Genomic DNA, 17,161 nt, shown 5'->3' on the forward strand with positions numbered 1-17,161 from the left:
CCCTCCCTGTCCTCCCTCCAAACTCCCCATATACCCCTCCTTGCTCTATTTCATTCACGGTCTCTTTTTTTTTTTTTTCTTCATTAGTTGTTGTTACATACATACACATATATTCATATATATTCCTAAATACAAAAATACAATCTGCTCAATCTGTATGCTGTTACTTGTACATTTCCAGGGCTGACCACTTGATACTGAACAATCAGTTGTTGTGCTCTTCCCTGGGGAAGACTATTTAGAAACTTCATAATCAGCAGATTGCTGTGGAATGTCTCTCTGTACGCTGTGAATATGTGTGGCTCCCACTGGATAATAAATAAAGCTGCATTGGCCTATGGCAGGGCAGGATGGAGCCAGGTGGGAAAATCCAAAAGAGATCACGAGAGAAGAAGGGTGGAGCTGAAGAGACGAGCCGCTGCCCAAGGAGCAACAAGATGCCAGCAGACTGGAAACGCCACGGCCGTATGGCAACATACAGATTAATAGAAATGGGTTAAGATAAAAGAGCTAGTAGCAAAAATCTGAAGCCATAGGCCATACAGTTTGTATTTAATATAAGCCTCTGAATTATTATTTTATAAGTGGCTGTGGGACCATGGGGCCAGGTGAGACCAGAGAAACTTCCGGCTACAGCAGCGCAGTGATTGGCTGGAGAAGGGGGCTTGGGAAACAGGCAGGAAAAACAACTAAACAGTCAGGATTTCCACAGCCCACAGGGTCGTTAATGGATTACAGCCTCCAGCGAGAACATCCATGGTGAGGGAATACCGTGGATCATATTTAAAATTTTTCCACTTATATACTTATGTCAGAGCATGGTCCAGGAACAGAGCCATGTGAGGAGAATTTACTTGTGAGAACATTCCAAGAAAACAAGACAAGAGTCTTGTGACCTCTGTTTCTTCAAAACACAGAGTTGTTCTTAGAATGTTTCTTCATGTTCCTTTCAGGTATAGTGGATAAGAGTGAATTTACTTCACATTACTCATTTTCGCTTGTGCTGATATTCAATTAAATGTTTAAACTACTCTTTATTTTCTCTGTGGGAAAACATGTTTTTTTCCACGTGTGGCTTGTCCTTGTGGTTGTATACAGCTTGAACTCCTGAGGACTTTACTCTTAACCCTCAAAGTATAAATTGTCTGGGGCTCTACAGTCGGTTATTGCATGAGACTTTAGTCTGCCCCCTTTTATCGGCTTCATTCTCCAAGGTCCCTCCACCTCTAGAATGGTGACACACTTATTTATAGAGGAATTACTAATTGCTATATCATGGACAAATCTATACAGAAAATTTCTTTGTGGCCAATATATAAAGCTATCTCTCAAAAATATCTTTTTATGTTTATTCAGATACAACTCTCTGTGGAAAGTTCGAGAGAACTAAATTCAAGGGAGCTGTAAATTGCACCCTGAGGTGAGAAATAAGCCATAGGTAAGGTAGATGGAGGTGGGGGAACCTGGGCAAAAGTACATTCAATGACTGAAGATAAAAGCCTACTCTAGAGTAATTCTAAGAGCAGAATGCAGTGTGCTGCTCACTGTTAAGCACACTTGGGCCACCAGAAACCTGGGAAAGAGCTTCTCTTAAGGCAAATCAGACTATTTGAATTTTTCAAACTACAGAAATGTATAGAACCTCCCATAATTTTGTCACCTTTGTATAAACACCAGCCTTTCAACTTAAGACCTGGCATTTACTTAGTCAAGTGGAGAGCAAAATGTCTGTTTACAGTCCTAGGTGACCTTAATGAAGACTTGAAAATTGTGGTGGGTCAGGCAAAGTAGAAAATGGGGACTTATTTTTAAATAAGAGAACTATAGGTCAAGTATGCTTTCTGCGATACTTAATGGTTGCTATGGCAAAGGCTTCCTCTCTCCAGATAAACCAGTATCCAAGGTTCACACTGACCCTAATGACTGACAAGTAACATAGTTTCAGACTGTGTTAGTGACATTGGTCATGGTTGCAAGAATTTGATCACACTGTGAACCCCCAGATTACATGATTTACTGGAAAAATCTAGTTCTAGCTGTGGTGTGGCTCAGCCCTAGCACACATCTTTAATTCAAGAGCTTTCTGCTTGAATATTGTAAACAGGATTAAATAAAATCAACCAGAAGTCAAGAGGTGGAGCAAGCAACCAGCTGACAGTAAGTGAACACAAAATTATTTTTTTAAAAAAGCATATAGGAAGTCAGGAGAATGGAGAGAGAGACACACACAGAAAGTGGAGGGGAGGGACATGGAGTGAGAGAGGACTTGATTGACATAGTAGGAGAGAAGGGGCTTCTGGGATGATGGTGGAGGAGGAAGGCCAGCTGGGTGCTTGCTCTGCCTCTCTGAGCTGGCAGGCTTTCACCCCAGCATCTGGTTCCAGAGCCTTTATTGGTAAAATGGGATGATTGAGATTTTTTTTTTTTTTTAAAAACAACACTTGTCATGACAAAATGCCTGACAAGAAGCCACTTAATAAGGAAGGATTTGCCTTGGTTCATGGTCTGAGGGTTTATAGTTTGAGGGCATGGCTGTCACGTCAGGAAAAAGCACAGTGTGGGAGGGGTGACAGCTCTTGGCCGTGGGGGTCAGGAACAAGAGGCTGCTTGCTCTCGGACAGACAGACAAAGAACAAAGACCAGCTTCCTGTAGGCAGGCACCCAGCACCTCGAGCTGGGACCAAGTAGTGTGGTGGGAACATTTCCCATACACACCGCAACACAGATCTCTAAATTAGGACCACCCTCTTTTCTTAGGACCGTTTGCTTTTTCTAGTAAAAGATCAAAGAAACAAATAAAAAGTCATCTTCTCGACTCCATGCTAATCTCCTGCTTCCTGCTCTGCCCCACCTCACGCCTTCACAGTCTTTGCTGTGGGCTCATCTTTCATCAATTCCTCAAATATTATTCCCCTTGGGGTTTCTCTGTCTTCTCTTATTTCATACACTCTGCTGAGGGAGATTTCAAAATTTCTTAGAACAACTGAAAATTTTGGTTTCCTTAGTATCACAGTTTTCTAATTTTCCTTCTTTTAAAAATTTGTTTCTGTGTGTATGTATGTGCCTGCATATACGTAAGTGCACCACATGCATGCAGGAGTCACAGGGGATTATAAGAGGTGTCTGAGTCCCTGGACTTCACTTACAGAAAATTGTGAGCTACCACGTGGGTGCTGGGAACTGAACCTGGGTCCTCTGCCACGGCAGCCAGTGCTCTTGACTGCCAATCTAACACTGAGATCCTTTCTCTCTTTTAACCTCAGGAAAAGCAATACACTTACCACTAACAAATACTCAGACTAACAGCTTTCTACAAAGTTGTTCACGCCCTAACCCCCAGAACCTGTCAAGATGTTGAGAGACAGGGCAGATGTGACTGAGAACTTTGAGATGGAGAGATTACTGTGGGCTATCAGTGTCACATGCTTCCTTACGACTAGACTTCTTCTTGTCTCTGAGCAGGAGGCACAACTGTAGATGGCTGGCTGGGGATGAGTTGAGATACAACATGACCAGCCTTGAAGATGGAGAAAGAGGCCATAAACTGAGGTATGCTGGTGGCCTGCTCTCCAGGAGCTGCTGGAGGCCAGGAATTGGAACCCCCCTCACACCATCCAAGAGCCTCCACACATACCTGAGGACAACCTGAGCTCAGCAGGGAGTCCTGTACTGTTCTTCTAACCCACAGGTCTTTAAGATAACAAATTTAATAGTTTTTTTTTGTTTTGTTTTGTTTTTTGGTTTTTCGAGACAGGGTTTCTCTGCGTAGCTTTGTGCCTTTCCTGGAGCTCACTTGGTAGCCCAGGCTGGCCTCGAACTCACAGAGATCCGCCTGGCTCTGCCTCCTGAGTGCTGGGATTAAAGGTGTGCGCCACCACCGCCCGGCCAAATTTAATAGTTTTAAAGCCACCAAATTTGAGTAACTTGTAATGGTAACAACAAAAATGTGTACAGTGCAATAGAGTGACTCTTTTAAGACAATAATTCATGGGTTATTCTCATTTCATATTATAAATTGAAGATTTTTGAACTTTAAGAAGGTGAAGGAATTATAGAATGAATACCTGTTCATGCATTATAGAATGAATTTATCAACCACCAATTTTCTATAATAATTTTACTGTGTTTATATCATTTATGTATCTATAAATACATTTATCTTAATTTTAAATACATTTCAAAATAACCAGGATGTATCAGTACCCTTCATAGTAACTCATTTTTCATATTTTTACTTTCTTAGCACTGCAACCACATACTAATTCCTCTCTTTATAATTCAAGGTGGCATCAACTCACCACAGTCAGGACCACTTGTCCTGGATGTGACAATACCCAATTAGAAAAAGTCTTGCGGTTCCAGTCTTCAATACCTTGACTTAAAAATCTATAAACCGAGAAATACATTTATATTATCGATACATGCTCATTGATGATGCCACTTAATGATGAATCATTAATACTGCTGACGTTTTAATCTGAACATGTGTCCATGAGTCATGCACATTCTTTAAGCTTCTCTTTACCTGTCAGTATCTGGGTTGGTAGAAATATATTTTGGCTTAAGAGAAGACATATAGTAGCTTTGAATTACAATGTTATCAAGGGTAAAAAGCTAAAATGTCTGTGTTCAAAAATAATTTTTACATGGGGGCATTACATCCCTTGGTTTCTGCCACATCACTTATCACCCAGGATAGAAACAGAAGTAAGGGAAAGACATTCACAATGACTTCATGTACATGGCAATCACCAGCTGTGTTCTAGAAACCTTATACTGCTTCTCCAAGGATTAGTAAATATGAAAACTCAAATAGCTTTTCCATAAAGAGAGAGGAAGAACATGCAGTTGGGTGGGAGGGAGGTGGGGGAAGAGCTGGGAGGGGAAAGAATATGATTAAAATATATTGTGTGAAAAAAGTTTTTAATAAAAAATTAGAAATGTAATACAACTATTCTAGTCAAGTTAGTTTTAGAAGTTTGTACTCTGGGATGCTTTCTTCCCTGTACGTAGGTGGCAATAACAGATTAAGGTACAGCAAGGAGACTGTTGGAAACACTAAGCCAGGCTGTCGCTCAGCAGTGCCTGCCTCGTGCGTACAGGGTCCCAGGTTCTGTCTTCAGCAATGCTCTTACCTCCGGTCTGAACAGACTCAACAATTTGAGGAGTAAAAGTACGACAGAAACACTAAGTGGTGAGCCTGTTTTTTGAAAGCAGGCTGGAGTTGGCTTGAGTTCAGATCCTGCCCATGTTTGAGACCCAGGAAAACACACACACACACACACACACACACACACACACACACACACACACACATATCTGAACAGAGCAGCCTTGGTGGTATCTATGATTATGTACACAGACTAGTATTTGCACTTCAAAAACAATGAGTTTTTTTCATCACTCATACATAATGCTCTATTAAAATCCACTCCATGTGTTTCTCTGAATATTTCATTTACATGGATAGCTATCCAAGCTTTATACACACATCCCAACACACACACACACACACACACAAAAAAAAAAAAAACCATATACACACTCCCACACCCCAAACACATATAGAATATACACAACACCCACACAACACCCACATACACAACAGTCAAACAACATACACAACACACATACAACACATATATACATAATACACATACAACACAAATACACACAATACACACACTATATAATTTCAGGATTTAAACACTATACTTACTTTTTTAGAACATCAAACATGCTTTTCTCTACATTTACCATCCACTGTTCTACAGAAGCTCTTACACGAATTTTCCTGTAATTTGTTAAAAATATTATGAAAATTACTATAATATATGGATATTTCATTTCTTTGAGAAACTTGTAAATTAAGTTCTTGACACACATATTACTTTTGGGGGCAAAAGAACTATAACACTGTATCTTCTGGTTTGTATTGATTTTTGCTTGGAAAACCATGCCATAAAATACATTTCTTTAGGGAATTCTGATATCAAAAGTAGGAATATAATTAGATTCCACATAACATAGAATGTATGAGAGATAAATTGTATTATAAGATACTTTTGGGGGGCTGGAGAGATGGCTCAGTGGTTAAGCTGCTCTTCTAGGCGATCCAGGTTCAATTCCCAGCACCCACATGGCAGCTCACAACTGTCTGTAACTCCAGTTCCAGGGTACCTGATAGCCTCACACAGATATATGTGCAGGCAAAACACCAATGCATGTAAATTAATTTTTTTTTTTTTTAGTTTGAGGCCAGCCTGGTCTCCAAAGTGAGTTCCAGGAAAGGCACAAAGCTACACAGAGAAACCCTGGCTAGGGGCTTTGTTGGATAGAAAAGCTTGGGTATGGCATTGTTTTTCCTCAGTAAAGCTTGTCTCAGAAGCCAGATGCTAGAGGAGATTGCCTCCAGGCTGGTGTATGAGATCAGTGAGACAGAAGGCCTTGGCTTGCTGCATTTGTGTGGGAACCCACCACAGTGAAACCTGGGCTCAGAACAATGCTGATGACTCCAGATTTCTGTCCTATCTGAAAAGCCAGACTTTTGGAACGAATGCTAGTATAAATTAGTGCCCAGGGTCAGGCACTTTCTTTGTTCCAACTTTACAGTAAAGTAAAAGTGAGCGGAGAGCCCGCCCTGGTGAGGTGGGGGAGAGCCTTTGTTCACAGAAGGCCATCATCTCTGAAGACACGGTGTCTCTACAGAGTCTGTTTGCTGCAGCCAGCGCGTTCTCATACTTGGGCAGCACAAGGCCTTCTCCTTCGGCAGAGATGAGCATCTTCACAGCCGGAGGGCCGATGTCTTGTTTCCATAGGAGCATGTGTTTCACATTTTCAAAACATTTCACAAGATGAGGCTGCAAACCAGAACACACTTTCAGTTACACAGAGAAGCCCTGATAGAGTGAGGAAATGATACTGCGAGAAGTCAGTGCTGTTACCTGCACAGAATCGGGATTTCTGCTGTCAGCTAGAATCTCCACAAGTTCAGTGTTGCTGAGAAAGTAAAACCTTGGGAAAGCCATTCTTTTAATTTCAAGGTAGTCCTGTCCAAAGCCAAAAGAAATGCAGCTGAGAACATGAGTCCAGTCATCCTAGGGATTACACCCTCACCCGGCCTATAGAATTAAAGGTGCAGTATGCACACTAGTTCCAGCCAAAATGATAACCCTTGCTCCGTGAAAGCTGAACTGCTTCTTAGTAATGCAAAATTAAAATAAAGGGAAATGAAAACAGAAGCAAGCTATCGACAAAGGAACAACCAGGATGGAGCTCCGCCCTGTCGCCAGTCCGCCACCACCATGTGGCTGAGCACAGGCATCACCAGCCAGCGTGCCTCCCTCCTCTCCCTGAGCGCAGGCTTCGCCAGTTTCTGCCCCGTTTGCTCCCTGCATGAGAAGTCACCCCCACAGAGAACACATCATTCTACAAATGATCTCAGACTCTAACACCCAGTTCCCTACATTTCTCATCCCGTTCTACAGCTCACCTTTCCAGGCTTCTCTTTTGCTAGAGGGAAGGACGTAGGCATCATCGTAGGCTAGCCTAAGATGGCATGCCCCCCATTCCTCCCCCATGTCTTCAGTCTCTCTCTCTCTCTCTCTCTCTCTCTCTCTCTCTTAGAAGGCTTCTGCTTTCAATGAAATTTCTCTCATTACAAAACCTCGAGGCATCCTCTTCACCCTTTGCTACCTCCCTGCTGCTGTCCATCTGCCCACCTTCTCAGAGTTCTTGGAAAGATAGTTTACTAACTCAAGTTTTCTACTTCTCTCTCATTCTCCTCCCATGCTGTCATCTGGCCCCATCCAAATCCTCTGGGAGCATGTCAGTCTTTATGTTACAGGGCATTTCCAAAGCCCTGTTTTGACTTCTGTAATTTCGCTTTTGCTGCATCCCTTAGCAACCTTCTAGTTCCCTTTGTGCCCCTCCCCCAATGCCTCTCTTACTATTGACACCTCTTTAGTATCAGCTTCTCACTCTTCTTTATTCCTGATGCTTCTGGGCTGTTTGAGACATAACCTCTTGCCCTTTAGCTGGGACCCTAATTCTCTACCAAGACCCAAATACAGAAGCTACTCTTTTCCGTAGAAGACACCCTTCTGGAAGGCTGGGATCCCGGGGAGCTATGAGCCTTTCATATTCCTGGGAGACAGCATATGAAACTCTGGTGGTTGATTTAATAAGAGAGGGGGCAATGAGTTGTTAAGTATGCAGGATGTATGTACAAGGTGGGTCCACCGGACAAAGAGATGATTGGTTTATGTCCTGAACAGGATGGAGTGAGATTTCATCACTACATAGACCAGTTCATACTTAAAGAGTCATCAATCAGTTCTAGGATTTCCTATCTAATATTTTCTAATCACAGCTGAGTATGAGTAATGGAAACCAGGAGAAGCCAAACCATGGACACGGGATTGTCCCCACAGTAGAAGATGTCCACCTGAGTGTTTACAGGTGAGCATGAGCTCTTCAGCATGGGCAGAAGTGCTTCCATGGGAACTTCCCTAGCTCCCAGCTCTGTCCTGTGATTTCCTGCTACTTTGTTGGCCAGCTCACAAATGTCAAGACATTCTGCCCCAGCTTCCGCTGCTCTTACCAGCTTACTGAAGGCAGGACTGATGAAGTTATTAGCCTTCATTAAGTATTAAGTGCTCTCTGTGTGCCGGCTCTGCTCCTTCGAAGGCACCATCTCATTCAGCACAAAGCTTGCGGGGGAGGGGGGGGGGCTACTACTGTTCTCAACTTAATGTGAGAGGCGTTGGGGGAGGGGCACAAAGGGAAATAGAAGGCTGCTAAGGGATGCAGCAAAAGCGAAATTACAGAAGTCAAAAGGTGGGCATGGGCAAAACTGGTCCTTTGCTCGAGGGTCATTTGGTTAGCCCATCCATTTTGTTTTCTTTTGATAGCATTTTCATTAAACCAAAACTGGCAAGTGAGAATGAGGAAAGCTGTGGGCGGGACACAGAGAGACATCTGCCCTGCAGCAGGTTCTGCAGTGAGCATCACAGTATGGCTGCACTTCGGGTACCATAGTTTACCTCCAGACTTTTCTTTATGTTTTCTAGATGTTCATTGCAAATTTTCAGAACGTCGAGGACTCCTGTAGAGATAGTTATCTGCAAAGCGTTTAGTTTGTTCTGTACTCGGGACATTATATCTCTCCACATGACAAGCACCTGGGAGAAAAGTTTTGTTTCGGCTGACAGCTGTCTTCAAAAATAAAATTTACAAATGTAAAGAACTTTGAAAGTGCTGTAATTAAAATCTATAATATTGTTGAGTTTATAAGACAATTTTGATATGCTTTTCTTTACTTGGTTAGCCATTTTACCTACTTTGCATAAGCAGTATGTATTCTAAGAAAAACAGGACTAAACATACAATTATCATTTGTTAAGATTTTACTCAATGTATAGCAGAAAATAGATAAAGAAATTCTATATAAAGTAAATGAGAACTGTTTGTGTCTTAGAGGTGCTACAGTCTGGATCTTGACCATCTCCCGAAGCCAGCGTGTCCCCATTCTGACACTGTGGGAAGCGGTAGAGTGCTGAGGAGATGGGCCTTACTAGGATGAACCTAGGTCACTGGGGTGTGACCTGGAAGGGATGCTGACACTCCAGCCCCTTCCTCCCACATTGCTCTGTCCCCAGTCTCAGCACCATGAGGGAAAAGGCCCCTGCCACTCCCTGTGATGTGCTCCTCTGCCACATGTCAAGCCAACATGAGCTGCAACCTTCCAACTTAACGAAACTTTTCTTCTCCGCACATCAATTAATTAGGTATTCCATCGCATCTGAAAGCCGATCCATAAAAGGAGCTGAATGGGATCCTGGGAAAACTGTGTAGCAGCCTTAGGATTTGGGTTTTAGAGGGACACAACTTGGATGTGAAGGCAGAGGGGGCGTCCAGCCTGGGAGCAGGATTCTTTATCCCCATGGTATATAGTAAAATCCCCATTCTGTAGACGACCGTCCAATCTTAGATGGTAAGGGAATGAAGGCCAGTGCTACTGTCCTTACAGAAGTTATCCTTTATGGAACATTATCATTATTTCACCTGTTGGCTAAAAGAATCAAAACCCATACGTGGCTCAATCAACTCATAATTGAGTCTGGTTCTGCTGCTGTTGGAGTTGGTGTGGGAATATTTTTAAGCGTTGTATGGTCGTGCTGGAGAGATGGCTCAGTGGTTAAGAGCACTGACTGCCCTTCCAGAGGTCCTGAGTTCAATTCCCAGCAACCACATGGTGGCTCACAACCATCTGTCATGAGATCTGGTGCCCTCTTCTGGCCTGCAGTCATACATGCTGTATACATAAAAAATAAATAAATCTTAAAAAAAAAAAAAAAGAGTCGTATGATCTTTTACTCTCTCTGCTCACCTAGCTATCCCTTCCACAGTAGCTCCATCCTGATTCACGTTCCCCAAGGCTTGGAAACTGAGGTGGAGGTGAGGTCGGGGGTAACGTTCCCCACCAATCACTCAGCTGCTGTCACCTTCGATTCCCCCCCCCCCCCATTTTTTTTTTTTTTTTTTGACACAGGGTTTCTCTGTGTATCCTTGGTCATCCTGGAATGTGCCTCTTCTGCCTCTTGACTGCCTTCTGGAAGAGCAGATATCCGTGGACTACACCTCTGGCCTTTTCCCTTCTGGGGCTTCCTGTAGCATTCCCTGGCTCTTTCCAGCTGACCCCATATAACCAATTTCCAAGCTCCAGGGGAAAGTGGCACTCTCAGGGATTTCTTTATTTTGGCCCACTGATATTTGGGCTTGGAGATCTTTGTAGAGAGGCCCAGTTTGGAAACATCTGTCACCACTGTCTAACTTGGGATTTTTGTCTCCAGGGCGGAGAGCTTAGATTTTTGATACCCACATACTTCCAAACAGTGTTTATTAACCCCCAGGAGCCTTCCTCCATCTTCCCACTCCTATTGTGGGTGCTGGTGTTAAATTTTGTTTCTGTAACTGCAAAAATACTATCATGGAAGACACTTGAGTCCCTGTACCCATGTCCTGCTAAGCACCGTCCCAGTCCCATCTCTCCAGTAGCTCTAATGCGGCCCTCACAACACCCTTGACTCTCACAGATCTCTGCTTGTAATTCTCTTGGTGACTCTCTGGTTCTGTACCACGGGTATCCCTTCGTTAGTTGCAGGTTTATTAGTGCTTTAGGTGTATTGTAAAGACACACCAGCCTCTCTTAAATAAAGGCCCCTTCCCTACTTTAGCAAAGTTTGTAAAAGGACAACTGTCTAGTCTCTTCATTAATAAGAAACATCTTTAGTATGAAGAAGTTTTAAAGTCTGAAATTTAAAGGTCAAGGTTGTGGTAAAGGCGCACTCCTTACGTGTGTGGGCTCAACATAACTGTGATTTAACAGAAGAGTACCAAGCATCCATGTGTCAAGAACTAAATATGTGTAACAGAAATATTGTCCCCTGTAAAGCAATACTTCCATTTAAACAGTTCTCATCTGTAACTACTAGAGGGTCCCCTCTGTTCCTAAAATAAAGTTCAGAGTAATTAACCTGATGGTCATGGTCTTCTACAACTCTAAAGGTTTTCCAACTACATAAGTCACACTCTCTACTCATTTCAGAATGACTTCTGGGACTTACTATTAGTCCTTTAAATTCTGCCTGGATAACTCCTTTGTCTCCATTTGAGTGCTCTTAAGATTAAGCACTTTAAGAAAGGAGAAGTTGATTAATTTGAGTGTTGTGGATGAAGAGGGGAAATGGAATGCTTATCAAATGCCAAGTCCCTCTATTTTATCCGGTGCAAAGTGAGAAATTCTTATTTATGTATGAATGCCACTAAAAAGCATATTTCTTATTCACATCAGAACCACACCAATCTTCCAGAACTGAAGAGACACATAATATGGCTCAAGGATTGTAATGCTCTGATGCATCTCAGTTTTTTATAGCTTTATATTAGGGAATTAAGTTTTCAAAAGTAAGATGGTTCTTGTACTAGTCTATGAATGAGAAAATAATAATGGTCTGACAGATTCCTTCCTGTGTGCATCCATGACGCTCTAGTCACTTTTCCTGTTGCTCTGACAAAGTATGGCAGGGGGTGGGGTGGGGCTAGAAGCAATTAGGAGAGGAAGGTTTATTTTGACCTATAGTTCGTGTGTGTGTGTGTGTGTGTGTGTGTGTGTGTGTGTGTGTGTCTATATGTGTGTCTGTATGTGTGTGTGTATGTCTGTATGTGTGTGTATGTGTGTGTGTCTATGTGTGTCTCTGTGTGTCTATATGTGTGTCTGTATGTGTGTGTGTGTGTGTGTCTATATGTGTGTGTGTGTGTGTGTGTGTCTGTGTGTGTGTGTGTGTGTGTGTGTGTGTGTTTCTGTATGTATGTGTGTCTGTCTGTCCGTGTTCAACCAAGATGGGAGGCATGGTAGCTGGAACAGGAAGCCAGCTGCTCACGTGGTTTCCAGAGTCAGGAAGTAGAGAATAAACAGGAAGTGCTACAGGTTATGACACCTCAAGGCTCACAATCAACTACCCATTTCTTCCTGCAAGGCTCCATATCTCCTAAAGGTCCCTTAATCTTCCCACAAACCATAAATAACTTGAGATCAAATAGTCAAACACATGACTTATAAGGGCATTTCACATTCAAACCACAGGTGATGTTCACTCCTTGAAGAGATCATTTCTGGAAGATTAAGTTAAATCTCCCTATGCATTTTTTTTACCTGTACATGATATTTTTTTATTTCTTACTTTTGTATTTCTAAAGAATTAAAGATTGGTTCAAGATAAAGCCAATCCCTTTGACATCTCATCCATTCCTCAATGGTATAAGAGAAGAGGCTTAAGTTTTGATGCCATTCATTCACAAGATCCTGCAAAAGAGGGGGAAAAAATCCTCAAATAACAACCTAAAGACATGAAATTACTAAGTCACATAATAGAAGCCGAGGTGAGGCACCAGTAGCCATTGACATAACAAAACTACTGAGAAAGAGCTTTATCATAAATGAAGATAAATCTGGTTCTAGTCAGTTTTCAGATGTCCTGCTCATCTAATTTTCTCATATATTACATGAGAAACAAATCTTTTTAAAACTTGCACACATACATAAAATTAACTTATGTAACATGCACAGACTATAAAATAAACGTGAATGAGCCATTTGACACTTCCGGTCACAGAATGGTAACCAGGTTTTTGGTGCACACACTATTCCGGTCCCTTCTCTAAGTCTTTCTGTACTCATATCTATATGCAGACGATGTCTTTCAGAGTTTGCACACATACAGCTGCTGTTCTAGTCATTGCCCTGTGACCTGATTTGTCCAAAAGCTAGTGATGACATCTAGAGAGGTTTTATGTCAGCAATTAACAGTGTGTGTGTGTGTGTGTGAGAGAGAGAGAGAGAGAGAGAGAGAGAGAGAGAGAGAGAGAGAGAGAGAGAAGAAGAAGAAGAAGAAGGAGGAGGAGGAAGAGGAGGAGGAGGAAGGGAAGGAGAGGGAAGAGGGGAGAAAGGAGAGAGAGAGAGAGAGAGAGAGAGAGAGAGAGAGAGAGAGAGAGAGAGAAGAAGAAGGAGGAGGAGGAGGAGGAGGAGAAAGGGAAGGAGAGGGAAGAGGGGAGAAAGGAGAGAGAGGGAGAGAGAGAGGGGAGAGAGAGAGAGAGAGAGAGAGAGAGAGAGAGAGAGAGAGAGAGAGAGAGAGAGATTCTCATTATGATGCTCTGGCTGAAATTCTCTGGCCTCCAGCTCACAGAGGTCTGAAGCTGGGATTAAAGGTATGTGTCCCCATCCTACCTAGTGGTTTTCTTTATTTGGAAAATTCCATTGTGTAGATCTTTTTAATTGACTATTACATTTTAAAAAGTAGTGAGAAGTCCATTGATACTAAATAAATTGCTTCCTTAGAAACCAGTAGTTAGCTCATCTCACTGATCCTCACAAAGACTCACTTTTAACTCATTTATACTTATTTGTCTTTTGGAATTTACCAGCATTCTATATTATTCTGTATTTACTTCTATATTGTATTAAGCCATAATTGATAAAATATAAATGTCTCTGATTGATTGATTAATTGATTTTTTTTTAAGACGGGGTCTTATTGTGTAGCTCTGGGTGGCCCGGAACAAGGCTTGTAGATCAGGCTGGCTTTGAACTTGCAGAGATCCCATTGCCTCTGCTTAAAGGCATTGCACTATAGTGCCCTGTAACTGGAATGTGTTTAATGGTCACAGTTTCGGCATATTCTTCTCCCTGTGAAATCATTACTACAATCCGCATGCAAATGAGGCCAGGACGGCTCCAGGGGATGGTTGAGGAGGTTTTTATCACAGACACGAGGGAGAGAGCAGCCAGAGACATTTGGAAGGGTCCAGACTGAATGTGGCCAGCAGGACAGATGAGGCCATGAGGGGCAAGGGGAGCGAAAGAGGAAGAGAAGAGAAGACCAAGGGGCAAAGAGAATCAAGAGAGTGAGGACCAGGAAGCCAGAAGGACAAAGAGAACCAAGACAACAAGCAGGGCTGAAAGGCTGAGTTACACAGGAAAGAGAAGCTGGAGGAAAGAAAGGGAAGCCCAGGGGCAGGAGAGATTTAGGGTAGGGGTGAGAAGTACTGAGAGGAGCCAGGACTCTGTAGCAGGTGCTTGGGGTGTTGAGAGAGCCTGGTGGCCAGCATCTGCTTTGATATGCTAATGTGCACCTCAGTTAGCTTCTGTTCTTTGGGACCTACCACAGTGGTCTCCTTGTATCCAGCTGCAAACATACCAAGTGGTTCCCTCTGACCCTTCCGGGTGGCTGCCCGGTCCACTGTGACTATTTCAGGGGCTACTGCTAGGTCAGTCTGAGTACACAAGAAGGGAGCCTGCACCCTCTATGGTTCTGTTTTATCACTGATCTCTCTCTCTCTCTCTCTCTCTCTCTCTCTCTCTCTCTCTATATATATATATATATATATATATATATATATATATATATGTGTGTGTGTGTGTGTGTGTGTGTGTGTGTGTGTGTGTGCGTGTGTGTGTGTTTCTGGTTTGGTTTTAGTTTTTTGGGTAGGATGGTAAATCAAGTCTTTGAATTAATCTTACTTAGAAGTATTCTTCCTGCATGTGTGAGTTCTTTTGGCTTTTCAAATATGCCCAGCTTACAATGTCTTAGCCAATCTTTATTTTAACAAAGGTATTTGTGCACCATGCATGTGCACAAGGTTTTCTCCAATTGCAACCAGGTCGGATGTGTGATCCTGTTCTGGCTGCTCATGTCTACAGTTAAAATTTTAAAATTATATTTCCTGCATCTCATTTTTAATGAATCTTGTTTTTTTTGGTTATTTTTCTCTTTATCATAATTTTTATTTTACTATGGGGTTTTTGACAATATAATCCATTCGATTTATTCTCTTCTTGTAACACATTGTTTTCTCTCTAAGGCCCACCTAAATAACACATTCCCTTAAATGTTTGCATATTTACAACTGTGAATTCCACTTGCTCAGATCTCTGTGACACTCTAATCTTTTTGTACAGAGGTACAATCCATACACCAGTTCTATTAATTATGTTATTGAAGAGTACATACTGAATTAAGTCTCTTAAAGCTTTAAAATTAATTTTAGATAAGTTATTAGATGCAAGGCTACCAGTTATGAATTATAAGAAACTGGTAAAAGTCATATTTTGTGGATACATATATATATACATATATATGTATATGTATAAAATCTAAATTTATCTTGCACATCCAAATTAAACTTCGATATTTTCTCACAAATAATTAATGAGTATTTCTATAAAATTATTCTTAGTGTTCACATCATTAAATATTTAATCTTCTATATAAACATATGAAAAGTCATATAATTGAAATCAAATAGGAGTTTGCAGAAAGCAAAGTTAACCTGGTAGACTGAAGAAAATGAAAACCCTCCCAAACCGTCGCCACAGCATTTACCTTAATTGGCCTCAGATAGGAAGATCCTTTCATGGTCGCGATGATGGCCTGGGAGTCTTCCAGCTGAGTGATCACGTCGTCAATGGATGAGATGATGAAGATGGAGTAGATCTCTGTGTGATGGAGAACCAGGTGCAACGGGGAATTGTTCCAGAGCTCGATGATCTTGAACATCATTTTCTCAAGAGCAGCTTCGTTAGTTGCTGAAATCGATATCTCATTTATTTTATTTTCATATGGAAACATCTGAAATGAAGAAATCATTTAATATCCAGAGGAGCAAGCAATCCCCAAAGTATCTAAAATGGATGCTTTAAAGCCATTTCTTGAAAGGGGCACAAAACTGAAGACCTGACACCGGGGAGGTTAACGTTGCCACTGGAGACTCCAGGGTCCCTGTCGTGACAGCTCTGTGGGGTCACTCGGGCCACTTCGTATGCATCACCACCAACCAGAATGTCTTCTTCCCTTCATCGCAGGCAGGGCAAGGAGTCTGCGTGTGCCTCGTGTATGTGCAGACTAGTCCCTCCACCTAATGCCTATGTCTAGCAAAGCTGTGCAACAAGCTTTTCCTTTCTACAACAAGAGAAAGCAACGGATGAACCCAGATTTCTGTAGCTTCTTTTTCTTTGCTAGATTTACCAGGGACTAAGGGTGTTTTTTTGTTGTTACTATTGTTGTTGTTGTTGTTGTTTATGCATTAGTAAGACTTACAAGCCTTCTCCCATGTGTACTGACTGCAAATTCCCATAAGATCCTGGGAGATTCTTTAGATTCACTCACAATACTAGAGACTCAGAGAACTTCTCAATCTGCCTTTGGAATGAACTACCTGGGATTACTGTTTTTATCCCTTATGAGAAAACTGAATCTACCACTACTCCTATACATAATAATCTCCACAGGGCTAACGAATGGGGCCTGGCCTCTTTGTTTGCTAATGTAGCACAGTGGGTACTGTGAACCAGGAAATGATGAACTTTCACGGTTTGTGATGGGTTGCCACAGAGGACACAGAGGGCTAGGATTTATGGACTTAACCAACAGCCCTGTAAAACAGGCTTGCTTGTTTACCATCTATTATTCAGCTAACATAGATTAAAAAGTCCTAAAAGTTTTATGCTAAAGAAAAACTTTTCTGCCGGGCGGTGGTGGCACACGCCTTTAATTCCAGCACTCGGGAGGCAGAGCCAGGTGGATCTCTGTGAGTTCGAGGCCAG

The 17,161-nt window shown here is 42.1% G+C and overlaps 1 protein-coding gene across 1 annotated transcript in view; it reads right to left on the minus strand.

Moving 5' to 3' along the window:
- Dnah14 (dynein axonemal heavy chain 14) overlaps nt 1–17,161 on the minus strand; it is a 225,464-nt gene that overhangs the window by 151,440 nt on the left and 56,863 nt on the right. Inside the window, 7 exon segments of the mRNA XM_037211077.1 lie at nt 4,299–4,386; nt 5,720–5,794; nt 6,742–6,860; nt 6,945–7,049; nt 9,045–9,216; nt 12,744–12,865; nt 15,942–16,187. Of these exon segments, the coding sequence (XP_037066972.1) occupies nt 4,299–4,386; nt 5,720–5,794; nt 6,742–6,860; nt 6,945–7,049; nt 9,045–9,216; nt 12,744–12,865; nt 15,942–16,187 (927 nt within the window).

This window comes from Peromyscus leucopus, chromosome 15 (genome assembly GCF_004664715.2).
Source record: "Peromyscus leucopus breed LL Stock chromosome 15, UCI_PerLeu_2.1, whole genome shotgun sequence".
Lineage (NCBI taxonomy): Eukaryota > Metazoa > Chordata > Mammalia > Rodentia > Cricetidae > Peromyscus > Peromyscus leucopus.